The following is a 24,938-nucleotide window of genomic DNA, read 5'->3' as shown; positions in this document are numbered from 1 at the left end:
TCTGAGCTTCTGTGGCTACGTCCGTGTATGGCGGTGATGTCACGTACTGGTCCTTGTTTTATTTAAGACCACAGCAGAAAGATCCAAAGAGGGTTCTCAAAAGATCCGCTGTGCTTGAGCTTCAGAAATACTAGGGAAAAAAGTAGCTTGTGTGGACGCTACCACACTACTTGATCAATAAAAGAGCTTCACTACTGAAAAGCTATTTGATTCAGAAAACAGCAACGTTACCACCACGCTACTGAAAAATGTAGTTAAACTAGTAACGCCGCTACTTGTAGCGACGCTACTACCCAACACTGCTTATAATAGCCTACAGCAAACAGAAAAAAGGCAGAGACAGTGAAAACTGGAGGAGGGCCACCTCCTGCTACATTTTCACAGGCAGAGGAGTTGGCAATGGTGAACAATAGAGGAAGGCCCATAATGGAGGGAGTCGAGGGGGCAGTCAGTTCTGACCCTGGTGGCAGCTCAATGTCCACCCTCTATGTACAGGTTAATATCATATCAATTGTTTTGATTGCCCAGTTTAAAATAATTTTATGTAGTTTACATGCCTGTCTTATGTACAGTTGAGGGGAATACTATTGATCTGCACCAGCTACCAGCATGCCCCTCATCTGACTCTCAGGTAGAGGTAAGTGTGGAAATAATTGAGGAGTTCTGTGGATTTATCAATGCTGATATGTTGACACAACTTAGCTTTTCCTTTGCTATTAAAAGGATGATTCATATTGACAATATGTAACACTAATGATGCTGAATCCTGCATGCCATGTTCATTCTCTCAATGTGTTTTGCTGTGCAGGCTGGATCTGACAATGGGTGGTCACTCTATAAGTATATGCTTGAGCTTGACTGCCAGAAGAAGATGCTACAAATAAAAAACTTAAACTGGAAATAGAAAAGCTGGAACATGACAAAAAGGTATTGCTATACATTGACCATTTTTTGATCAATATGTCTCTACCATCTGTAACTTTTTTCTCTTAATTTTTAGGAAAGGAAGAATGCCAATAAATAAATGCATAAATCAAAAAAGAATAATTTCATGTGTCTTTTCTTATTGGTGGAAAATATGATTTGTGATGGCCTCTCTGACAGTTCTTCCTGTTGGGTGATCCAACGTCACCGGGTCCACTACATCTGGTGGCATGGTGCTCTCTCTTTTCTAATAGTGGCAATGTTATGGAACACCACACATGCCCGCTCCGGACGCACTCGCAAGCCTTGCAGGCAAGCAAAGCGTGCTTTGATGGCCCCAAATGTCATTTCTATCTTGACCCTTGTGTTACTGTGAGCCATGTTATATTTTATTTATGCCCTTGTTTGTGGGTCAGGATAGGGGGTCATCAGGTAACACAGACACGGGTAGCCTCTGTCCATTTTAACATACTACCGTTGTAAGAAAATCATCACCTAATGTGTCTTTGTCTTGAATATAAGTAGAAGTTTTAAGGACAAAATAATGTAGGCTAGCCTACATGTCAGATCAAATACAATATGATCAAATACCTGAACATTGATGCTGTGAAATGACTTCCTATTCACATAATCCCCCTCATGTTCTCCCAGGGGTGCTCTAATGGGCATATATGTACAGTCAATCGCATCAATCATACTCGGGATTCCTATGGAAAAAATGTGTTCCGTATATAGGCCTACCCTATGCATATTAAAAATATACCAAGTATTTTTATATTGTGAATTACCTGTTATCGCATAAAAAGCCTCTTTGATCTTTAGATCGCTTAAATGGCCAGGGAACACAACAAATGCATCCAGCAGTTTAGTGAGAGCAAGTACCATCTTGCGAGCTGCATGACATACAGTATTCTTGCTCAGATGTTCAGCATCACCGATGGAATACATGAAGTGTCCGCCGGCAAAAAATCATAAAGCAAGGCACACTGTCTGTTCAACAGTGAGGGCATTACTCCGGCGAGTGCCATTGGAGACGTTTGGCCCTACAAGCCGGCAAAGATACTGAATTCCCTCAGATGAGAATCGATATCTTTCATAGAGAACATCATCGGGGTAAGCTAGAGGATTCTAACACTCATAACATGGTTGGAGGATCCATCTTCCATATCTCCTTTTCTTTTTCAATTGTCATTTATCGGATACTGATTTATCTGCAATATCTCATATCGGCCGATAATATCGGAACACCGATTTATTGGTCATGCTCTAGTTCCTTCTTTTGCTGCTGAATGAGGTGGCAGCCATATATTGGCCTACACAATCCACACAGCCATGCCAAGGCCGAGAGAGTGCTGGCACCTCTGTGGTCCAAAAAAATTCCAGCTTTGATCAGCCCACTCTCCCTACTAAGCGTGGCTCAGAAAAGCTGGGCTCCCACTTAAAAGACAATCCATGTCGGCTGGCTGCCTCCCCAGGGAGGATTTTTCTACTTGGGTAGAGAAAATAAATCTAACAAGAGGTGGAGGCCCAGGTTCACCAAGAGCACTGCTCCATTTTCTGCTGTGCTTCTCTACCAGGCCAGAGCTGCACATCAAACAGCAGCGGTACACACAAGCCTGCTCAGAATCTCCCTTAATGAAAGAAAACATCCGATGCAAAAACACACTAAAATATGAGGCTGAAGGGCTTTTGTTGAAGATAGTAGTGGGTGAAGGCAAAAAAGATGGTGACTAGTCAGGGCTGACCAACACCACCATGCCCTCTTGTGACCCTGAGCTGAGACAGCTGTGGACTGTTCCTGTAGACTGGCCACGATAGTCATGATAGACAGGTTCAAACATTCAAACAATAGTCAAAAACCCCCACATTCAAGTAGCATCACATATCTCCCCTGAATATCCTAATTTCCAAAATTGTTTTGCACTTATTGTATTGATTTTCATTTGACATAAATCATCAAAAATAACATCATGACGTTTACCATATTTGATCAAGTAAAGCTAGAGCTCAGGCATCATGACACAATCCAGTGTTCTGACATGGAATACAGACTTGTGTAAGGTACTTGTTAATTAGTTCACTGTCTCTGTTCGTCCATCACAAATGATGAAGACCCCTTAGTCATCTGGGGGTTGGGGGGTCTGAGACAATCGATGGGTGCGGAGATGGCTGGTGAGGCCGATGCGTGCCTGGAAGGTTCTGGGACAGTAAGGACAAGTGATGGTATTCACAGCAGGGAGAGGGTTGCTGGCGCGCTCTTTCCTGGCTTGCCTCCGCTCTTCTGCTGCCACTGTCCTGGCCGCTTTGCAGGCGGCTGCTCCTGTGTGAAGAGAGGATCGCCACAGGGTACGATCCTGAGCAGTGGCCTTCCAGGTGTTGGGATTAAGTCCAAAGTTTTTTGAGGGAAAACTTCAGGAAATCCTTGAAGCGTTTCTTCTGCCCTTCCTGGTGGTGTTTCCCATAGAAGATTTGCTTGGGGAGCCGGTGGTCTGGCATGCGAACTACGTGGCCTGCCCAACAAAGCTGTGACTGGGACAGGATGGTGTGGATGGGATGCTTGGCAGGCCTGCTCTGGCAAGAACTTCAGTGTCTGGGATCCTGTCTTGCCACTTGATGTTCAGGAGCTTCCTCAGGGAGACTGTGTGAAAGTGGTTCAGCTTTCTGGCATGGCGCTGGTACGCTGTCCAGGTTTCACAGGCATACAGGAGTGTAGGAATAACAACAGCCCTGTACACCTGCAGTTTAGGTTGCAGGCTAATACCACCTCTGTTCCAGACATTAGGGTATAGCTTGCCGAAGGCAGCGCTAGCTTTAGCAAACCTGCCAATCACTTCATCATTGATGGTGACGTTCCAGGACAGTGTGCCGCCAAGGAAGGTGAACTTATCCACGACGGTCAGCCTTTGGCCATGTACACTGATGTTGGGCTCCACATATGCTTTCCCTAGGGCTGGCTGGTACATTACCTTTTTCTTTGTGCTGATGGTGAGCCCAAACTTGGTGCAGGCATCAGAGAAGTCGTCAATACTGTGTTGCATATCCATCTCTGAGCTGGCGTTGAGGGCACAGTCATCAGCAAACAGGAAGTCCCAAATTATACCTGTCATGACCTTGGTTTTTGTTTGAAGCCTCCTGAGGTTGAACTTACCAAACTGTGATATCTGATGTCAATTCCTACATCACCATTACTGAAAGCATCAGTCAGCGTGGCAGAAAACATCAGGCTGAACAGGGTCGGTGCGAGCACGCAACCCTGTTTGGCACCATTGGTGACGGGAAAGGGCTCTGATGTCTCCCCATTGTCCTGAACTCTTGCTTGCATGCCATCATGTAATTGCTGTACCATCTTAATGAACTTGCTTGGGCAGGCAAACTTTGCCATGATTTTCCACAGTCCTTCCCTGCTGACCATGTCAAAAGCCTTGGTGAGATTAACAAAAGTGGAGCACAGGTCAGTATTCTGCTCCTGACATTTCTCCTGAAGTTGTCTTTCAGTTCACTGTACCCTGCCTGAATAGCACCCACAGTTAGCTGTGCTGGCCACCAGTAAATACCCAATGGGAGAGGCCACACAATAAACGGGGGAGGGCTCAACTCTCTTTCACATCAAATGAAATTTAACATGCAGGCAATTTGCTGGCATCAGGAAGCCAGCTTTCCCCTCTGGTCACCTTGTCACAGTAGAAGTTGCGAAACAGGCAGTAAACTGAGACTCCTGGAATGATCCTGCACCATTCCCCCTGCAGTAGCACAGCTCTCCTGACAGACCACCAGCCTGTCTCTCTGCTAGCCTTACGCATCACTGGACCATTCCTGGAGCAAAATGGCAAGGAAATTTTGGGCCATCATTTTCACCAAAACTGTAACTATAAGTACAATACAATAGGTGGAGGTACAGGTAAAAACAGCAAATACTAATACCATCATCATCATCGTGACCATCATCATGATCATCATCATTATGGTAATGTCATCATGGTCTGGAGACATTAGCAGCATTGATTTTCTGACATAGAGATTAATGCCTAACAAAACAACACAAATGACTTATTCACCATATTTCCTTTTTGCATGGATAACTGTTTGTCTAATGGAATTAGCTGGAGGGCCAAGGCCAATTAAGACAGATCTTTTAAAAAGCAGAGAGATATTAACATATAACTATTACTAACATATAACTGTTACTAACATCTAACACTGTGACACTGTAAGTGTGTTAATGGTGTGTTTGTGTTTAAATAAATAATAAAAAACTGTTCAGATTGTCCAGTGTTCAAGTATTGACAGAACAAACAAAAGATCTGGAACAGTGTTTACTTCAAGCAGTTATGAAAGTAACGCAATGTTCAGTTCATACAAACATCCTACGATTATGCAAGCACACAGTTATTGCTTTAACATGCATGCCAAATGACCCCCTGAGATGACAAAAGTGGATTAAAAATCTGACATAGAAATCCTATTTAATCTGTTACGCTAATATTGTGCGTGTTATAAGCAGTTTACCTCATTATTATGATTTACATATACTTCTGATTGTGACTTACAGTAAATCTTAGATTTAGGAAATACAACTAACTGTTAAGACATTCTATAAAGACTTGGAATTATTAATCTAAGGAGGAGATTCTCTTCAAGAGATTGTATTCTTATCAACTGATACGTTCCAAGACTCATCATAATCACAACTTGTGCATTCTCTCTCACAGAATGCAAGAAAGTCTAATGTGATTTCATCTCTTCTTAGAGGACAGAGCTTTCTTTCAATTCAACCAAGCATATCTAAGGCAGGACACTTTGTAGATATATAACAGAACTATAATTGGCAGTACAAAAAACAATCCTTTTATACATTTACAGGAATCTCCCATTGATCATGCACACTGAGATCATCATACATGCCTTCTGACTGTTGCTGACATGTTGCACAATGTTTTTCTCACCTCAGTAAGATTTACTGCTCAACTGCTGGTTTCCATGTGAAAATTCATGTTTTACCCATTTGATTTAATTTGTCTACTTCGTAATGAAGTCAGATTTGATACTGAGGCATGCCAGTATCATTTTTAAAAACTTCAAAAACAGAAAGATCCTTGCAAGGATCTTAAATACACTCCTCCAAGAAAAGCTAATTAATTCAGGGTCAGTTCATCCATGAGACGAAACTGCACAGCATTTTCTGATTTGTTATTCTTACACACTCAGCAGGAAATACCTGTGCCTGTGACTGTTTTCACAGGGCTCTAATGTTCATTCTCCCTGGCCATTCGTGCCAGTCCCCTCCACCCTGAGCAGTTCTGGAGTTCCTCACCCCACACCAGGGGCACACACTAAGTGGCTACATGCTCACACAGCCATGTCATTCCACTGGCATTAGCATGTGACTCAGTCTGGCCACAGAGAACCAGCTACAGCTGTCTTCCCACGCCCCCTCCTACTCAAAGAAGGAAACCAACTTCACAGTATGTTTTCTCAACATAGCTGTACCACTGAGGTACATTGCTGGTGCTGCTGTGGCCCCATGAGAGACAGGTATCAATGGCTGGTTTGGGTGGTCACCCCAGACAGCAGGGCATCTGTTTCCCATTAGCATTCTACTACAGCACAGGAGTCCAGGCAGGGCCTGACGGGCAGACAAATGGGAAAGATAAATGAGAGGACAGCCGAAATTGGATCCCCTTCCTGTGCCTGTAGCCAAATCTTCTCCAATTATGGTGATTTTCAACAACTCATATCAATTTGCACAACAACAAAGCCTGCATTTTGTGTTACTTATAGAAACACATTATAACGTGAGTAGACTCCACTACTCTAACACAATTCCTGGTGCTGACCTATTCCCCTGGTGCCTGTGGTTCAGTAGTATGCTGTGCATGTGAACAGCCAACCTGTCCATCAGTGTGTGTGTGTGTGTGTGTGCGCATGAGTGTGTGTGTGTATGTGTATGTGTGTGTGTGTGTGTGTATGTGTGTGTGTGTGTGTGTTGTCAGGGTTTGAGTGCAGGGGAAGCCAGAACTGACAGTAATAAGAATGGAGGCTCTTATTTGGCACAGAGCATACTGAATCACTTGGCCAGGGCGGTGACTTTTGGGTCTATGCCACTGTTGCAAAACATGTAATAACTGAAAGCATAATCACACGGCCTCACATATGGCCACTCAGTTCAGACATCCAATCAGAGGACTGTAATTTAAAGGCAGTGATAACCAAGTCTGGCCTGGTGAGACTAAACAGGCAGTGGTATGGGACCTGGTCTGTAAGCACAGGTGTACTAGTGTTTCCTGCAAAGTGACTTTTACAGGGGGCTGCACAGTGGAGGCGTGTGGAAAAGGAGTAAGCAAAATACATCAGGTTATTTACATGCTTATGGGACCCCCTCCTATAGGCCAGTTGGAATCTCTCACTGTCAGTGCTCCGCCTCCTTAGCTGTCGTGCTTTTGTTTTCCCTGTGTTTTTCCTGCCCCGCTCCCCGCCCGGTCTCCGCCCGCCTGATTGCCTGCACACCTGCTTTCCATCCCCTCGTCAGCCTTGCCCTATATGTTCCCTGCTTTTCCCTGTCCGGTTGCTAGTTCGTCACAGTGTTTTTCGCCTGTTTCGTCCCCGCGTTTGCTTTATGCTTCTGTCTGCCTGTTTTCCGTTTCTCGACCCTGCTTGTACCCTGACCTCGTTTTTGCCTGCCTCCTTGCCTCGTTTGCTTGATTGCCTGCCTGTCCGGTTCCCCGACCTTGCCTGCTCCGACTTCCCGATCCTTGCTTTGCCCACGGACTGTCTCCCGGTTTTCGACCCTGCCTGTTTTCGGAGTAGCGCTTTGCCTGACGATTCCATTAAAGACGCACGGAACCCGACGCTCCCGTGGTCCGCGCCTGAGTCCCTGCCTGAGCCCCGACACTCACAGAACCCTTTCAAGCAGGGGACACCTTCCATACAATCCCTTCACACAGCAAACATCTCTCACAGAAACCCTTCATGCAGGGGACATCTCTCACAGAATCATTCTTATTGATTATTGATGCAAAATACCTTCCTCAAGCATTCAAAATGTTCTGCTTTTGATTCCAAACCATAGCCTTCACAGATCCTTCAAAGAACAACACATCTGGGACTTCCAAGTGCATAGACAGTAAAAGCACTTATTTCAAGCACACGCTGGTTCAAAACTGACCATTTCAGGACCAGGAGCTCACATCATGGAGAGAGACCAGAACTGGTGCCTCTTAGTGTATTGTGGGACTTGTAAGTGTGAAAATAGTCCCAGTGATGTGCATGTGCATTAGAGGATTTCACATGTCTCCAGTGTGGTTGCCATACTACTAGTAAGGAGTTTTAAATGCATAATTGCTTACATAATTTCAGAATTTCTGCAAATTGCAAACATATAAATATGTAAAAAAAACTTGTGCTGCCTGTAAGCGAATACAATAATAAATCAAAACTAACAACCACAAGTAAAATAGCATGCTTTTGTCTGATGGTATTGAAGGTATTTTATTTTTACTTATTTTTGGCGTTGTAAAGGGCAGCAAGTGGACATACTAGACCACTGTTTGTTATAGTCTCACCCCACCAAGTCACAAGTCAAATTTCTCTATTTAGGAACAAAGGAATTATGTTTAGGTTTTTTAAATTAAAAAATAAAAGATGAAAGTGAGAAAAAAACACACATACTTCACCAAACAATTAACAAATTGGCTCAGAAATTCAACTGCTTAGAACTGCCGGGGTTGGACACGGTGGTGCTTTTGTCCTGCTTGTTGTCACTTTAATACGTCTTTTATGCAGACCATAAAATTACCTCTTTTCATCGCTTTGCACTTTACTATAAAGCACAGTTCTTTCAGTGCATCTTAACCACTTCCCTGCTACTGCACCTCAAAACAGAAGTTTATATCAAAAAAGTATTACGTTCATGTGACAAAATAAACACTCAAAATCATAAACAATGACTGGCCTCATAAAGTGTTCCAGGGTGGATTGTCGATGCCGGCACTATAAACGGCATCTACCGCCTGCTGCAGCCAGCAGTGCTGTTTTACAGCCTTCGTTTACGTGGTGCCAGTCACCCGGGAAGGACAGAGCCAGATTGGTGTAATGCACGAGCCCATGGGGTAAATCCCACCTACGCAGGCTGGTGCTATTAGCTCTGACTACAAAGAGGCCGTTATTTCGAGTGCAGCCAGACTGCTTATTTAAACCTGGCCTCGCTTCACTGCCTCCAAACAGGCCTTGATTTCATTAAACATTATCGTCTGCCTGTTACCTTGTAATTAACCTTGTAAGGGAGCTCAGATAGCTGCCTGTCACCAGTTAAGGGCTTAATTGCCACAAACAGAGACCTCCTCCACACTTGCTCAGCCTGTGGAAGAGAGAATAGGCTTATCAGGGAGCTTTCATCTTGCAGTCATAATGCAGGCATTAAGGAAGTCCCTGCAGCCAACGCAGCTCAGCTTGGCTCAGATCAGGTCAGCTCAGCTCACCTCGGCACAACTCAACTCAGCTCGGCTCGGCTCAGGACATGCGCTGGACATGCAGCATATGAGGCCATTTAAATCAAAAGGCCCTTTATTTCACCTCACCTTGGTGTTAATATTTGTGCTCCCCAGGATGCAATGGCCTTTCCCATCTTCAAAATATGATAATTTTATATTTTTAATACCATATTTCTAGTCATTTTTGTTGCCTTTTCACATTACATTATATCATCCCTAATTAGCTCACAACCTTTTCCACAGAGAAATAATAATATTATTGCCATTACATTCTATGAATTTGTCAGGGTTTTGGCTGCTGCTGCTTTCCTCAATGACCAATAAGTGTCCTCATAACAGCCCGGCTGCTGCTTCCTAGGACAACCACTTCCTGCTTCATTTAGTTAATGTGTCACATGCCATCTGTTACTTGCCCTGCCCTTTCCCTGCCTTGTTGCTCAGTGCTAAGTTGCCATGCTTTGTGTATGCACTTGTGTGACAAGCCTGCTTTTTGCTTCTCAAGGTCTCAGTAAAGAAAACTTTGCTTTCTTGGAGCCAAGAAAGCAGTAGTGAAGGTATATTATCTTATGTAACAGCTGTGTCCACTTCGGGATCTGGGCCTGTTACTAATACAGAGTATAGTTTACACGCCACACCACACGCATGCATTCTTATATATATTATATTATATATAACTGCATATTGAACTCACATAAAAAGCACTGTGACAGAACACTGCGGTTCACACGTTAATTACGTTTACAAATAACTAATCCAGGCTGAACTAAAAACAGGAGCTACCACAGTGCTCTTTGCTCAGCAGCCAGGGCTGACAACCCCACAGACCAGCTTGTTTTGGATGCTCTGCATATGTACTGTATTGCACAGACCAGTGAATTCCTCCATTTCGGTGATCTACAAGTCCTGTGGTGAAAACGTAACACTGTACCTCTGTCCTGACTGCAACAGACCAAATATTTATACTTTCTAGAGAATAATGTTTAGGCCTGGTTTGTTTCTTACAGTAAAGATGCGTCATAGGAAGAAGAACAATACAATCTCAGGCTAATACAGCTCTCTGGAGTGAGCTTCTCAGTACACTAGTACAGCTGCCAGTTTACTACCATTTCACACAGGGGAAATTCCGAGACACCACTGCAATTTTGGAATTGTCAAACTTGCTGGTTGGTGTATAAGATTCCTCTATCTGCTGCATCATAAGCCACACTATACCATAATCTGAATTAACGGACTTGCAAAGGAAACTCAAAGCAGACAGAGTAAAAAATGCCAATAACCAAATGCTGAAGTGTGTAATGGTACTAGGAGGGAGATGTCTTGAAAATATTCAAAAAGCAATATTGAAGGAAAACAACTGGTTTTACACTGTACAGTTTTTACACTGTGCATGACAAGTCCTGTGTTAAGAGACCCTTCATGAAAAATCGAATCAAGTCAAACCTCTGTGGCTGACCATGTGTTTTTATGAGCCTGCGCCCAGTATGTTTTGTTTTGTTTTAAACATGCAGAGCATTTGATTGTAACCAGGCCAGATATCTTGGTGTTGCATCACTGAATGTATTGGAGCCCTGTGTCAAATGAGCACAGAGCCAAAACAGCCCTGTTTATCAGCAACTGCAAATACTTGGGGCAGGGTTTTTTAGCCCTAGAGCTATGTAGATGACACATGATGAACACCCCATATGTTTCCAGGTGGTTGGATGTATCAGAACTTGGGAAAGTTGTCACTACAGTTCTGCAGTTTCACAAGTAACTGTGCTAATGTGAACATTTACCTTAAAAGGATTATAGCAACTGTAAAAACCTGGTGGTGATGTGTCCAGCATTCCATATGCGTATATTTTTGACTTACTACATTTAGTGTGTATATTCTAATGACTGAGTCCCATGTGTTTATTAGCCATTTATAAAATTATAGCCATATAAAGTATACCACACAGAGACGTACCTCTGTGTGATGCATTGTGCATAAGACTCACCCTGACATAGGCCAGGTAGGGCTGGCACACCTCTTTGTTGATGCCCAGGTGCAGCACCTCACTCACGGTGCCTGTCAGCTCCCCATTCAGAGCAAACAGCACTCGGGATGGCTGGCCCCTCTGACGCTTCGTCACATCAGCTGTCAGGTTGTAGATCAGCTCTGAGGGACAGGCAAGAGACACAGTCATCAGCCCTGATCAGCAGTGTCCCAGGTTATGATGGCAAATATGGTATGGGTCGGATGGGATACAGTGTAACACAGAGTATAGTGTGGCACTGAGCAGTGTAACATAGGGTATGGTATGACATAAAGTACAGTGTACAGCTGTCCCGAATACCATTTTTTGGGCTCCGGAGCTTCGGTGGTAATCAACAGCGAATATTCGAAACTTCAGCCGGGGGTGGGGGGTGGGGGTGCAGACCATGAGAAGGATGGGAAGGACTCAGCCAGACATTTCTCTCTGAGTAACAGTAGGCCTAACAGTGTAATACTCCAACATTTTTCTGACAAACAAATCACAAATCACTCAGAAATACAATTATTATTATTTTTACCAATTACCGACACAGTAAAGGGTATGTAAATAAACGAAGAACGAAAAATAAACGGAGGAACTGTAATAAATAGAACAAGGTAGCGCAATTATAATAACAGCAGCGTTTTGTCTTCCCTTTAATGGCCAAGGTGCTGTGGGTGAGAGGGATGTCAGACGCCCAAGCTGAGATGTGTATATATATGTATATATTTCCACATTTTAACAGTGCAATTAGTGCAAAAGTATAAATGTAGTACAAGAATGTGCTGACAAATTTTGCAGTTCGCCTTTATTGATACAAATAGCAAAAAAAAAAAATTGAATACCTACCCAACAAAGGAATATCTGAATAGTCAAATATTCGGGTCCAGCTCTAGTATAGTGTAACATAGTGTATGGTGTAGCATAAGGTATGTAGCAGGGATGGACAGCTAGTCCTTCAGATCTGAAAGTTGCAGTACCACAGTTGTTGCACATGTCTGTTTCCAGTGCAAAAGAATAATGTCCAAAGCAGCACATGGAAATTTGGGCTAGTTACAAAACACAGGTAACAACTAGGAAAACCATCTGGAGTAAAGTGAGGTTTCAGCATGCTGGGAATTAAAGTCCCATGCACAGGGTGTGAACAACAAAATTCATATTCTACCTAAAAACTTGCCATTAGTTCACACATACTTTTTTTGCAAATGAATTAGAAAAAAAGCATGTACATGTGTTTCCTAATTACTTCCAGTCCTTGACTTTCTTTCCAGTTCTGTCCATGTAGGAACACTAGCTTGCTGTACTCAGCCTGTGCCTCAATGCTGTTCCTGGCTGAGACACTGGTAAAACGAAGCATGACTCATGATTGCCATGTGACCTCACACTGCAGATCAGACCCTTGCAGGAAGCTGCCTGGCTTCAGAAAGCTGAGAACTACCATTCATAGTCCTGCCCCTCAATCACTGCTACAGAGACCACACCACTTTAATGCAAGCACTGGCCTGGAATATTTGCACAGGCCTGAGTACTGATAGGATGTGAAGTGCTGATGTAATGGTCTATGCTCACACACACTGGCCTCTCAACGCTGATCCTGGAGGGCTGTGAGGTCTGCTGGGTTCTGCTCCTCCCAGCCAAGCTCTCCTTCCTCATGGATCAATGAGCATAAGCTTGCATATTTATTCTCACCAGAAAGCTGCCCTTTAATATTTAGATAAAAATGAACAAGTTTCAGTCAATAAATGTAATAAATTCTCAGAAAAAAATGTTAGTTGGACAAAGGTGGTTTATGTTTTTGCCTTTGCTGTTAATCTTGTGAAATGAAAAGCCGTTTCCAGTCACCTGTGGAACAGCATACTGAGAATGTCCCCAACTTTCACATATTTCAACTATTTATCTATTTATTTCATGTACTGTAAATTCTTTTCTTCTGATAATTTTGACATCTTAATTGTTTTTGAATTAGGTAGATGAGGACACCTTGGGAAGGGCACAGCCTATACCATTTGCAGTTTCCCTTAGTTTCAGTCAGTCAGATCAGGGCAGATGGAAGCCCTTCGAGAGAGGCAGTGGTAGACTGATATAAGCCATGCTGGGTGTTACACTGTTAAGGTTCAGGGTAGAGCACTGTGCACCAGACCAGAGCATACTGTTTGCTCTAGCCAACAACAAGAGCCATGACCTCACCCCACCAAGGGAAGGAGGCTTTCATTAAGGCCTTTCCAGACACAAGATGGTTTTATTTCCAGTGCCTTGGCCAAATCCACACTGCTCTCAAGCAGAAAGCCCTTATTTTTTCTGTCCAAGGGGAACATGCTCTGTAATAGTGTCCCTTTTCTGATGTTCGACTACAACAACCACACCTACTGACTGAGTAATGACAACACCCACTGGCTGGACAATGCAGGGATTTGTATGCACAGAAGGCCACACCTGTTGACTCAACCATTAAACAGCACGACCCACAGATTAATCAATAAAAGAGCCATACTTATAAACCAATAAACTGAACGCCTTTACAAAAAATTGCAGCAAAAGAGAGGGTATGGACAGCTGTGACTGGTAGGTAGGTAGGTGCAGGCACAATTGTATAGAGAAGAGTCACATCACAGCCTGTGACCAAACAGTGGACAGCGACTGAAGGATGAGGAGAGCTGTCTGTGAGTCAGAGAGTCACTGCCACATTTGCAGCTCCCCTCACAACAGCACAAGAATAACCCCTGTATATCCAGTTGTGTTTGGTTTGGAATTTATGTCATCAGCTTCGAGCTTGGTGGGGGGTAAGTTAACAATATATATACAACTATATATTGTATATTGTGGGGTGAAAGTGGCTCAGGAGGTACAGCAGTCGAATGGGGATTAGAAGGTCCCTGGTTTGAATCTGGCTCCTCCTGGCAGAATGTCAAAGTGTCCTTGAGCAAGACACTGAACCCCAAACTGCTCCCAGTGGCCAGCTGGTACCTTGTATGGCAGCCTCTGCCGCTGGTAGGTAGATGTGAGGCATATAACTGTAAAGCGCTTTGAGTACTCAAATGAGTAGAAAAGCGCTATACATAAATGCAGTCCATTTACCATAACTAACATCCAAAATAATTTGGCCCCAAACCTACCCTCCCCCCCATTAAGAGGATCACAATCCTGAACTCAAAGGTGCAATGTTAGAATGACACCATGCCTCTGAAAGTGAGGAGATGGGAATGGTGAGCGTTGGCACCCATTGGCATGACGTCATGCTGTATTTCAGATACAAGGCCAAACTCATGAGCCATGGGCCACACCTGATGCATGATGGAGACAGGAATGCTCCAGGGAAAACTAGCCACTCTTAATCTAATGAGCACTTCTGCTTGTCTCCTTGACAACAGCTCACTGTGTTATGGGGAGATGTCAACTAAATATGGCATGACACCCCATAAACTGAGCTTCTATTTTTAAAGCCTAGATCCATTCAGAAAGTAGGCCTTGATATATCTGGTGTAATTGTATCTAAAGAGTGTATGGAAACTAGCAGCACACAGCTGGTATCCCATGAAATAGCAGTGTATTACAGCTAAGAGGGGTGTGGAGTGAAGGCAGGATAACATATGGCTTTCAGTCACATGCACAGAATGGGCCAATGCTGTAAACCATGAAGTTCACCGTTACCAAATGCCACAGTTTAAAACACACATGGTGAGTGGTACTGGTATGCAATCAGAGAAATTCCATTTATACAAAAAACACTATTGGATTGTCCCCATTTCATATATTGTATGTCAGATAGCAGGTTCTCCCTGCAATGGAATGGATAAGTGGTAGGTACCACTCCTGAGTGATTAATAGCATGTTCCACACTTGAGTGATTAACAGCATGTATAACTTCGTAACTTTAGTAATTGAGGAGACCGATAATCAATATTTGGAACCAATATATATTTGCAGTAAAAATGAAAATCTTGGTGTCGTTAATGTCAAATTTAGAATAACACAAACTCCAACACAAAACTTCATTGAAATGCCTTTAAGCATATGTTTAATTAAAAGAGAACCTTTCAACATTATTTTAAAACAAAAAGTGCAGGGAGCTCCCAGCAGCATTTTTTATAAAGTTCAAAACTAGGCTACTTCATTACTAATGATTACTATAGTTGAATGTACAATAGCAATAGAAGTGACTATTCAACTCTGACAACTGTACACCATCTATGCAGTCCATGTATGGATTAACACAGGCCTTAGATGCAGTTCATTATGTCTAAAGTATACGTCTACATATCCTGCACCTCTCTACAAGAAGTTAGAAACAGCTTCAGGACCCACTTCAGTAACATTACTATTAGTCGTGGGTTGAAACTGAGAGTATGACTGGCCCTGGTAAGTGACGTGCAAGAAATAACATTATAGCCTATGGATTTTTTTTTTTTTTTTTTTGCGAGTCAGCTGGTTAAATTATGGATCAACAAAGGAACTTGTTGACGTTCACCATCGCATTCAAGTTAGCTCTACAGGACTCAACATTAGCTTACATTATTATGACCATCGGCTACCTATAACATGTAAAAACACCAACTCATATGGGCGAGTAATGTTACGTTCGCAATATTGTAGCTAAAATAAATTCCAGTTGCACTGGCACCAACGTTACTCAAATATATAGCTATCGCTCCATAAATAAACTCTATTATCTCATTATAGTTAACTGTATATCACTGCAACAAAGTGCATTATTCTGGCATTTTCAGTGTACTGGGAAACTGGGCATGCTTGTCATCATAGAGATAGATCAATAGATCATAAGATTGTGGTGTTTTTGCAACTTCAGCGTGGAGGATTGTGATCAGGGGCATTTCTAGCTATTGAAAAGATCAGGGGCTAAGTCAAGTTTGCCTGGGGCTTGTATTTTTTTTTTTGAAGGGAGATCGGCATCAGTAGGTTGAAGAGGTTATATCTACCTGATTACTCCCGTCTCCTTCAGACGCTGCAAGTCAAGTTCCGCTCTGTTACACAGTCTGTCTGTTGTTTTGCTATGAAAACCTTCTTTTTCAGGGTGAAAATATTCAGGGCTAGGCTTAAAATATTCGGGCTATAGCCCCAAATGATTGGACCTAATGACTGATTGTGATGTTTATTGCAACTTTGGCTGCTCCAGTCTGCAAATGCATTCCTCTGTGCCTGTCTGTGGCATAGTAGCCTTCAGTGTTGACAGGCTATTACTCGTGACGTGTAACCAATCAGATAGTGCTGTGGGCGGGACATTGCTCGAGACCACAGAGTGGTGACCACAGAAAGAGAGAGGCGGCTGCATCAGAGCCAAAGTAGTGCATTTTCTAATTAATTTATTTGATCGGCAATCACATAAAAAAATTATTCCAATAATCGTAAATATACTGATAATCGGATCCAATAATCGGCCAGGCTGATAATCGGTCAACCCCTAGTATGTACCACTCCTGAGTAATTAACAGCATGTACCACTCCTTAGTGTTGCAGAAACTTTGGGCAAATCATATCCTGGTTTGATATGTTTACTGTGAGACAGTAAAGCAGCGTCTAACTATATTGCATCTACTGCTTCCAGGAAGTGACACCTCAAAAAACTCACAGACCACTTCTGTAACAGATATGGATATTACTATTCAGGGGGCAGTGTGCTCAGAATGTTTAAGCAGAACAACACTGTATGTTGAAGGGCCACGTCTCCTCCTCTATGATTGCAGGGCCATGTACCCTCCTTTATGGTTGTCACTTTGCCCTCTGCACTTACAAGGAATTTCCTGAGGGACACCCATCCTGCCCAGTTTACTCAGAGGAAAGCTGTGGTGTTTAAAAGGGCTTATAGATAAACCATTACTTATCTGTGAGGTGGAGATGGTATAGATGAACAGGTACATACACACACGGATGTGCAGACAGACACATACATACACACGCACAAGAAAATAAACAGGCACACACACACGTGGTCGCACACACACACACACACACACACACACACACACACGGATACACACACATACACACGTATATGGATACATACATACGCATACACGCATGGGTACACATATACATGCACAGGGATACACCAACATACACACACACAGACATGTGGATACATCCACACACACACACAAACACATGGATACACACACACACACACACAAACACACATGCACAGACACCCACACACATACACATGGATGTATACATACACACGTATGTGGATAAACATATGTATATAGTTTCAGGTGGGAATTTAGGTAAATATACAAACATTGTAAATTTTACCTTTAAGAAATGATGGCCAATGAGTCAATAATTATCTTTTAATCCATTAAGTGTCATTAAGTTTCTGGATATTATAGCAAGTGATTACAACCTGTAGCACAGAGGGCTCGGCAGGTAAACAGTGATGTCACAGCTCATGAGAAAGATGTGCAACCAGCACCCTCACAGACAGGACTATCCCACTGGCAGCGGTACATTTCCTCGTTATGTCACTCACCTATTTTTCCTGGCACCTGTTTGCCTTGGAAGCGCAGGCAGAGGGTGACATTGAGGCAGTTGAGGTTGAGCAAGCCATCGTGACACTGTGGCGTCGTGATGTTGATGGACACCGGCAGGAATATGGTTATGTCCATGGTGATGACCGGCCTGGACCTGGAGCAGACAGTAGGCCATCAGCGCCTCAGTGCGCTGTTCCCTACACAATGCAGGACCCACAGCAGCCTCTCTTTCAGAACCTCTACACAGGCATTAATCCAGACACTCTCAGTAAGGTTACATCAAGGCTGTTTCCTTCACTGGAACAGAACTGTCCTGCATGCAGACCTGGAATCAGTGTCTTCATGTTGGCCCAGTACAATACTGTGACTACTACAGTCAACTGATCAGAAAGTACCACATTTTTACAGTATGACACATCCTATCATATGAGAGTCTGGTCCAAATACATCTTAGGATTTATCATACTTGGTTCATTACAAGTGGTAAACTGAGGAAATAGTAAAGATTCTGTCATATGAGGGCCAAAAACATATTAAATAAGTTGTTTCCAAGCAACTGTCTCTTTATGAGCTGAGTCTCCCACAGAAAAGCTCTGTATTGCCCTGTTGCATTTCAGAGTCAGCTGTAAATGGCAGGCTTCTTTGGGAAAATGGTTAGAGCTGCTTAGTCGTAACCCTCTGTTACAAGTGTCAGGATGTTATGTCCTTTAATTAAAATGCAGCCATACCTCCTCTCACAATGATGATGGGTTAGTAGAGTGTAAGCTACATGGATCAGACTGGTGTAGGACTGGATCTACATGTTCTGAGAGAAATAAACCCATATTTGGCCAGAGCACTGTTGATAGCATCGCTGTAGAACACTGCTTGTTTAGTTCGTAGGAAGGGATATGGACTATATTGTTTACTGTAACGCTATAATCAGTTTGATAATTAATGGCAGACTTAGATTAGTGTAGTTAATGACTTGTAGAGAAGCTATATGGTGTATTGGCGAGGAACTTGACTTTTGATACACTGAGAATGCTATATATTGAGATATGCAGGAAAGAGACAAGAATTTTATGTTAGTGATAAGGCAAATTATATGGCGTTTGCCATTTATTACAAAAATAAATTCATTACAAAGCTACATAAATCTTTTTTATGTTGCTCTCCCCCTTTGTAGAGAGGAACACACTGCAGTGGATGCCCTCTACAAATGCTAGGGGCCATCCCACAACTCACACCAGTGTAACACTCCAAGAATCAAATGTTGGTTTTCTACAACCAAAAATGGTGTTTAGTTACTGTCTAAAAGATCAAGTTCCCTGAGAAACATAGAATATAGGGAGATACACACTGCTGCAAGACCTCTACCCATAAACCATGCATGTAAAATCACCTGTATCTCTACCCACACAGACATACATGTTGCATCACCTGTACGGCACTGGGGAGAAGACTCACCTCAGTAGCACCACGCTGTCAGACATGAAAGCCCCAATCGTTACATCTGCAACACATAGCACATTGCATAAGGAAACGCAGCTAGCAAGACTACATTCCTTGTTTCTCCTATCTTCAGATTATATAAGAACTGTAGGAAATTAGATCAAGGTAAGCTCAATATGAATTTGGTGAATGGGGCAAACATTTGGAAAAAAAGTAAACAAAGGATCACATTAGCCTCTGTATTAAATTAATTTAAAACAATAAACAGCAGTCTTGAACAATACAGTGCAATTTAAATTACACTGGGCCAAAGACTGAAAGTAATGTGGAATGTTGTAAACAAAATGCCAAAGAATTATGTGTCAGCCTTCTCTCTTGAGAACAGAAAATGTCTAAAACACAGACCTCAAAATGCCTCAGCCACTTTTTTGATGTGTTCTTGGTGCTGAGAGAAAACTAATTGCCTGTCCAAGTCTCCCTCGTAACACGTGAACACCATGTTTCATTAGCCCCATGTCTTGTGCTTGCAAAGTACACAAGGGTTCGTCTGTGACTTCAAAAATGAAAGCGTCTTAAAGCAGGTTTTTAAAATGAGTAAACTGGTGACCTAAATATTACTCATCTCCATTATTGTTCAGCTACATTATTTTCAGTCATTGGGAAATGCACTTTGACCTTATAACAGCTCCCCATTGATTGGGACACTAAGATATCACATAGGAGATGAGGTCACACAAGAAATATAAACTCCACTGACATCACCAGCATATCCTTCTCCTGTAACTTTTGAAACTGAAAAAAAAAACACTTCTGAATTACTTCCTGAACATTTTCTGAACAAAAGTACAGTAAGGAAATGCACCCTATTGTCCCCATACTGCCTGCAGTAATCACAAACACCTCAGAAACTACTCACAAATTGCCACAATATATTAGCTATTTTACAAAACAACACACCTAATAAAGGAATAATGTGAACTGAACAACTCTTTCAAAAAAAAAAACATTTTGCTTATTTATAGGGAAAACTGGATTACAGTATACCATAATATAATACTACTCTATATGAACTATATTATTGGTTTTGTGCCAACTTGTGTTCATTTGATGTTTTTAAGCTTACACTTTAAAGTAATGTATCTCAGAATGTAAATAATGTCATAAGGATTCAGCACTTATTTTTAATCAAGTGACATTCCAATGTCAACAGTAAAATGAATTTAATGATCTGTTGATTCGGTATGATTATCAAATTTACATTTACATTTATTCATTTAGCAGACGCTTTTATCCAAAGCGACTTACATAGGTTACAGTTCTTTACAAGGTTATCCATTTATACAGCTGGATATTTACTGAGGCAATTGTGGGTTAAGTACCTTGCCCAAGGGTACAGCAGCAGTGCCCCAGCAGGGAATCAAACCAGTAACCTTCCAGTTACAAGCCCTGCTCTTCACCACCATGCTACACTGCTGCTCTCACTAGCTCACTTGCAAATAGCTGAATGAATGTCAACTTTTGTAAATCTCCTAGCTTGAATTTACCATTGGGGTAGGTTGATTGTTGTATTAATGTGAAAAATTCAAGTCAAGAGTCAAGAGACAAGAGAGATTTTATTGTCAGCCCATCCATATACAAGTATACTGTAGGGTTGAAATAATGTTTCCCTGGGACCCATGGTGCTACAATTCTTTGATGGTGTGGGTTTTCCCTTTTGTAAGCCTAGCTGATGGTAATCTAATGTGGCCTTATCTGCAGTGGTACACTGCTGGAACACTTAAAACATTAGCTGTAGAGGCATAGGTACTGCACTGAACAGCACCATGGTGATACAAGAGTGATCCCATCTTAAAAATAAGTGCTGGTGATGACAATAAAGGCATAATTCTGCCAGCCCCGATGATGAAGTCTCAAAGTTATAAATGACGGTGCTGATGTCACCAAAACCCACCTGGATAGCCATTTCCATCCATGTCCACAGTGCCAGAGATGGACTGGCCAAACATGCGCAGTGTTGAGTCAATCCTCTGTCCGGACAGCCTCTGCAGGGGAAATCTTGAGTGAAAGCAGGAAGCCAGCACAGCCAGACAGAATTCAGGGTGCAACGTACACAGCATATTCTCACTGTTTTCCAAAATCAACACTCAGATTGGGAGCCATATTCAAATACAGTAGTGTGCATTTTGAGTTTCAATTCCAATTTTTAAATGAAGGCATTTATAAACCACATAAAATGCATATAGATAAACATCTATGAATACAGATATTACAGAGAAAAATAAGTACAATCCTAGGTATCTGTCGCCACTATCACCAGATTAACTAAGAGTCCTGCATCAGTTAATCCTAACATGCCAGCAATTCATAGTAGCGAAGACTTTATGAACTTCAATAGTAAAAACATAAAGATAAGAGACACTACATGAAAATTTTCATCGACTTCTGCCTCCTGCCTGGTCAGTCCCATCCCAGACAACGTAGGTATGTCTATTAGGCCTGCCTCGTGCCTTGACTCTTTTATACCCATTGAATTTAGCAACTTTTCTTCTTTTATCAATTCATCTAAAAACTCTACCAGCCATCTAAACCCCATACCAACCGGTTTCATAAAACAGCTACTACCTGCAATTGGCACACTTTTATTAAATCTTATCATTGCCTCCCTTACGTCTGGACACGTACCTCAGTCCTTCAAAGTAGCAGTTATCAAGCCTATTCTGAGGAAGCCTAATCTTGATCCCAATGACCTGTCAAACTACAGGCCCATTTCGAATCTTCCATTCCCCTCAAAAATCCTAGAAAAAGCAGTATCAAAGCAACATTCTGGAAGTCTTTCAGTCTAGGTTTAGACCTCATCATAATACAGAAACTGCTCTTCTGAAAGTGCTCAACAGTCTTCTACTCTCCTGTGGCAATGGCTGTATCTCTCTTCTTGTGCTACTAGACTTAAGTGCAGCCTTTGATACCATCAATCATCATATCCTCCTCGACTGCCTCAAAAACCTGGTTGGCATAAGTGGACAGGCTCTATCTTGGTTTAGGTCCTATCTATCAGAACAACATCAGTTTGTCTTTATTAACAATGAATCTTCTGCATGTTCCAGAGTAAGATATGGTATACCACAAGGATCCGTGTTTGGGCCTCTGCTCTTCTCGTTATACACGTTGCCTCTCGGTGATATCATCCGTAAACATGGCATTAGCTTCCACTGTTATGCAGATGACACTCAGTTATACATATCAGCCAAACCTGATGTCCCTTTCAATATATCAAATATGGAAGCCTGCCTAACAGATGTAAAGAAATGGATGACCCGAAATTTTCTCCTCCTTAACTCAGTCAAAACCGAAATATTGGTTGTTAGCCCAAAGTCAATCAGGAGCAAATTCACTCATTTTACACTAGACTTTGATGGTGTCTCCCTTGCCTCGAGTGCAGCTATCAAAGACCTTGGTGTCATTATTGATCCTGAGCTCTCTTTTGAAACTCACATAACTAAAACGCTTTGAGCACATCACCCCAGTTCTGGCTTCTCTCCATTGGCTACCTATTAAATACCAGATATCTATATAGTAAATCCTTCAGATGAGGGACATGGCCTGGTGCTGGCGTGGATCATAGAGTCTCTGGTGGACTAAGTGGTCATTGCTTTCATGGACCCTGTGCCGTGATCTGGTGTTGACTGTCTTAGGGTCGCCCTCATGTCTTGCCTCCCGCCCCCTAGGTATTTTTCCCGCCCCAGGGTTTTTCCTTGTTGCACACCTTTTTCTCTGCCCCTCCTCTCCCGCCTCTCTGTTCTACATCCCTGCCATTCTTATCATCCACTAACCACTGTTTTCTGTTTGCTTCCTATCCCTGCTCCGGGCTCCTCTCCGGAGCTGTAGCCCAAGCGTCTCACCCCGTTTTCCAGTCCTGCTACTTCGCTGCCCTGCCCATCAAAGCCAACTGCGTTCCAAGAACCGGACATCCTAGAAGACATTCTTATAATCACTCTGCTGTTAACTACTATTGTCTGTCAATCGTAAATGTCTTAAAGTACATTGCATAACTTTTCTGTAACTCTATCTGCCCAGTGCCGGCCAGAAGCAGATGGGCCCCCCCTCTGAGCCCGGTTCTGCTCAAGGTTTCTTCCTGATAGGGAGTTTTTCCTTGCCACTGTTGCCTTAGGCTTGCTCTCAGGGGGTCTCAGGAACAATGTAAAGCTGCTTTGTGACAACTTGTGTTGTAAAAAAGCGCTATACAAATAAAAATGAACTGAATTGAATTGAATTGAATATACCAAGAACTGGACCCTCGAGGACTACATGCTATGCATATTTTGCTGTATAACTTTTAAGATTTAAGATTTACAAGACTCATTATGTTTTACGCACCATATATTGTTGTGTCTTACTACCTATATGTTTCACCATTCTTAAGTACTGTTAAGAATTTCTAATGAAATTCTTTCATACTCAATTTGTCCACCCAGTGCCAGCCAGGAGCAGATGGGCTCCCCCTCTGACCCGGGTTCTGCTCAAGGTTTCTTCCTATTAGTCAGGGAGTTTCTCCTTGCCACTGTCGCCTTTGGCTTGCTCTGAGGGGGTATCAGGCCTGGAATACCAATGTAAAGCTGCTTTGTGACAACTCATGTTGTAAAAAGCTCTATATAAATAAAACTGAATTGAATTGAATTGAAGCAGTGACATTGTTATTAATGTTTCGGGATACTCTTCTGGATCTAATCTTGGCTTTCTGTTCACAGGCTTATGTTTGGAATAACAGGATGAATGAGATTCCCAGACTCCCCCAGGGGTTTGCATCACCAGCTGGATCTGTAAAAGCCTTTCTCTAATGAGAGGGGCCTGGGGGGGGAATTCATTCATTTAAAGAATCCATGCTACCTCTTTTCAATGCACCAACAAAAATTCACATGTGAGTTAATTTCAGTTTACTTTAAAAATGTATTTGTTTACACTTCAGTTGTGTTTTTATGATGAAATAAAGGTAAAATGCAGATGTCCTAAAGAGAGATATCTGTAAATCAAAGTTTTTTGATTACCATGGAGTATTTGTTGACTATCCCCTTGGGGTCGCCATGATAAATGTAGACCGCTCCGGCATAGTCATCCTCTTTGGGAGCTCCTATGGCCACATCTATGGAGAAAACAATGACAGAGTGACGCAGTTAGACCAAAACTGTGAATGGCAACCTTATCACCCAGGAGCCTCACAAGAAATGTTTGCTTTAAGACAAGAATCTGCCATGTCATTTATGTAGTAAAACAAGCAGGTGTGCCAAAGGTAATATAGTTAACAATACCTTTCTGACACATGCGGTCTTTACTTTTTCACGAATCTTTTAAGTGCCTGTATCTAATTTTGCCAATAATGTTCAGATTAACAGATAATAATAAAATTCCCTCTTATCAGCAATCATTGTCCTTAAGTACATGTAGATGACTGCAGTTCAGCTTGCAAGGTACCAAACTCGCTAGCTATCTAGCATTCCAATTTCTCAGTTTTCACATATATTATTGCATTGTAACATAATGATTCTCATTATCTTAGATTATTACTACATTATTCTTCCTGTGGGCCACTGCTTTCTTTGGTCATGATATTATTTTGC

At 42.3% G+C, this 24,938-nt stretch overlaps 1 protein-coding gene across 2 annotated transcripts in view; it reads right to left on the bottom strand.

Annotated features, from left to right (window-relative positions):
* itga9 (integrin, alpha 9) overlaps positions 1–24,938 on the bottom strand; it is a 148,147-nt gene that overhangs the window by 92,122 nt on the left and 31,087 nt on the right. For both annotated transcript variants that reach the window (XM_036538801.1, XM_036538803.1), the window contains exons 11-15: positions 24,369–24,463; positions 21,278–21,368; positions 19,342–19,387; positions 17,892–18,046; positions 11,390–11,550 (exon numbers count right to left, since the gene is read on the bottom strand). In XM_036538801.1, coding sequence (XP_036394694.1) covers positions 11,390–11,550; positions 17,892–18,046; positions 19,342–19,387; positions 21,278–21,368; positions 24,369–24,463 — 548 coding nt within the window. The remainder of the gene's footprint in view (positions 1–11,389; positions 11,551–17,891; positions 18,047–19,341; positions 19,388–21,277; positions 21,369–24,368; positions 24,464–24,938) is intronic.

The sequence above is a fragment of the Megalops cyprinoides genome, chromosome 10, assembly GCF_013368585.1.
Source record: "Megalops cyprinoides isolate fMegCyp1 chromosome 10, fMegCyp1.pri, whole genome shotgun sequence".
NCBI lineage: Eukaryota > Metazoa > Chordata > Actinopteri > Elopiformes > Megalopidae > Megalops > Megalops cyprinoides.
Note: the sequence above shows the minus strand (reverse complement) of the source record. Positions and strands in the feature narration are given on the sequence as shown.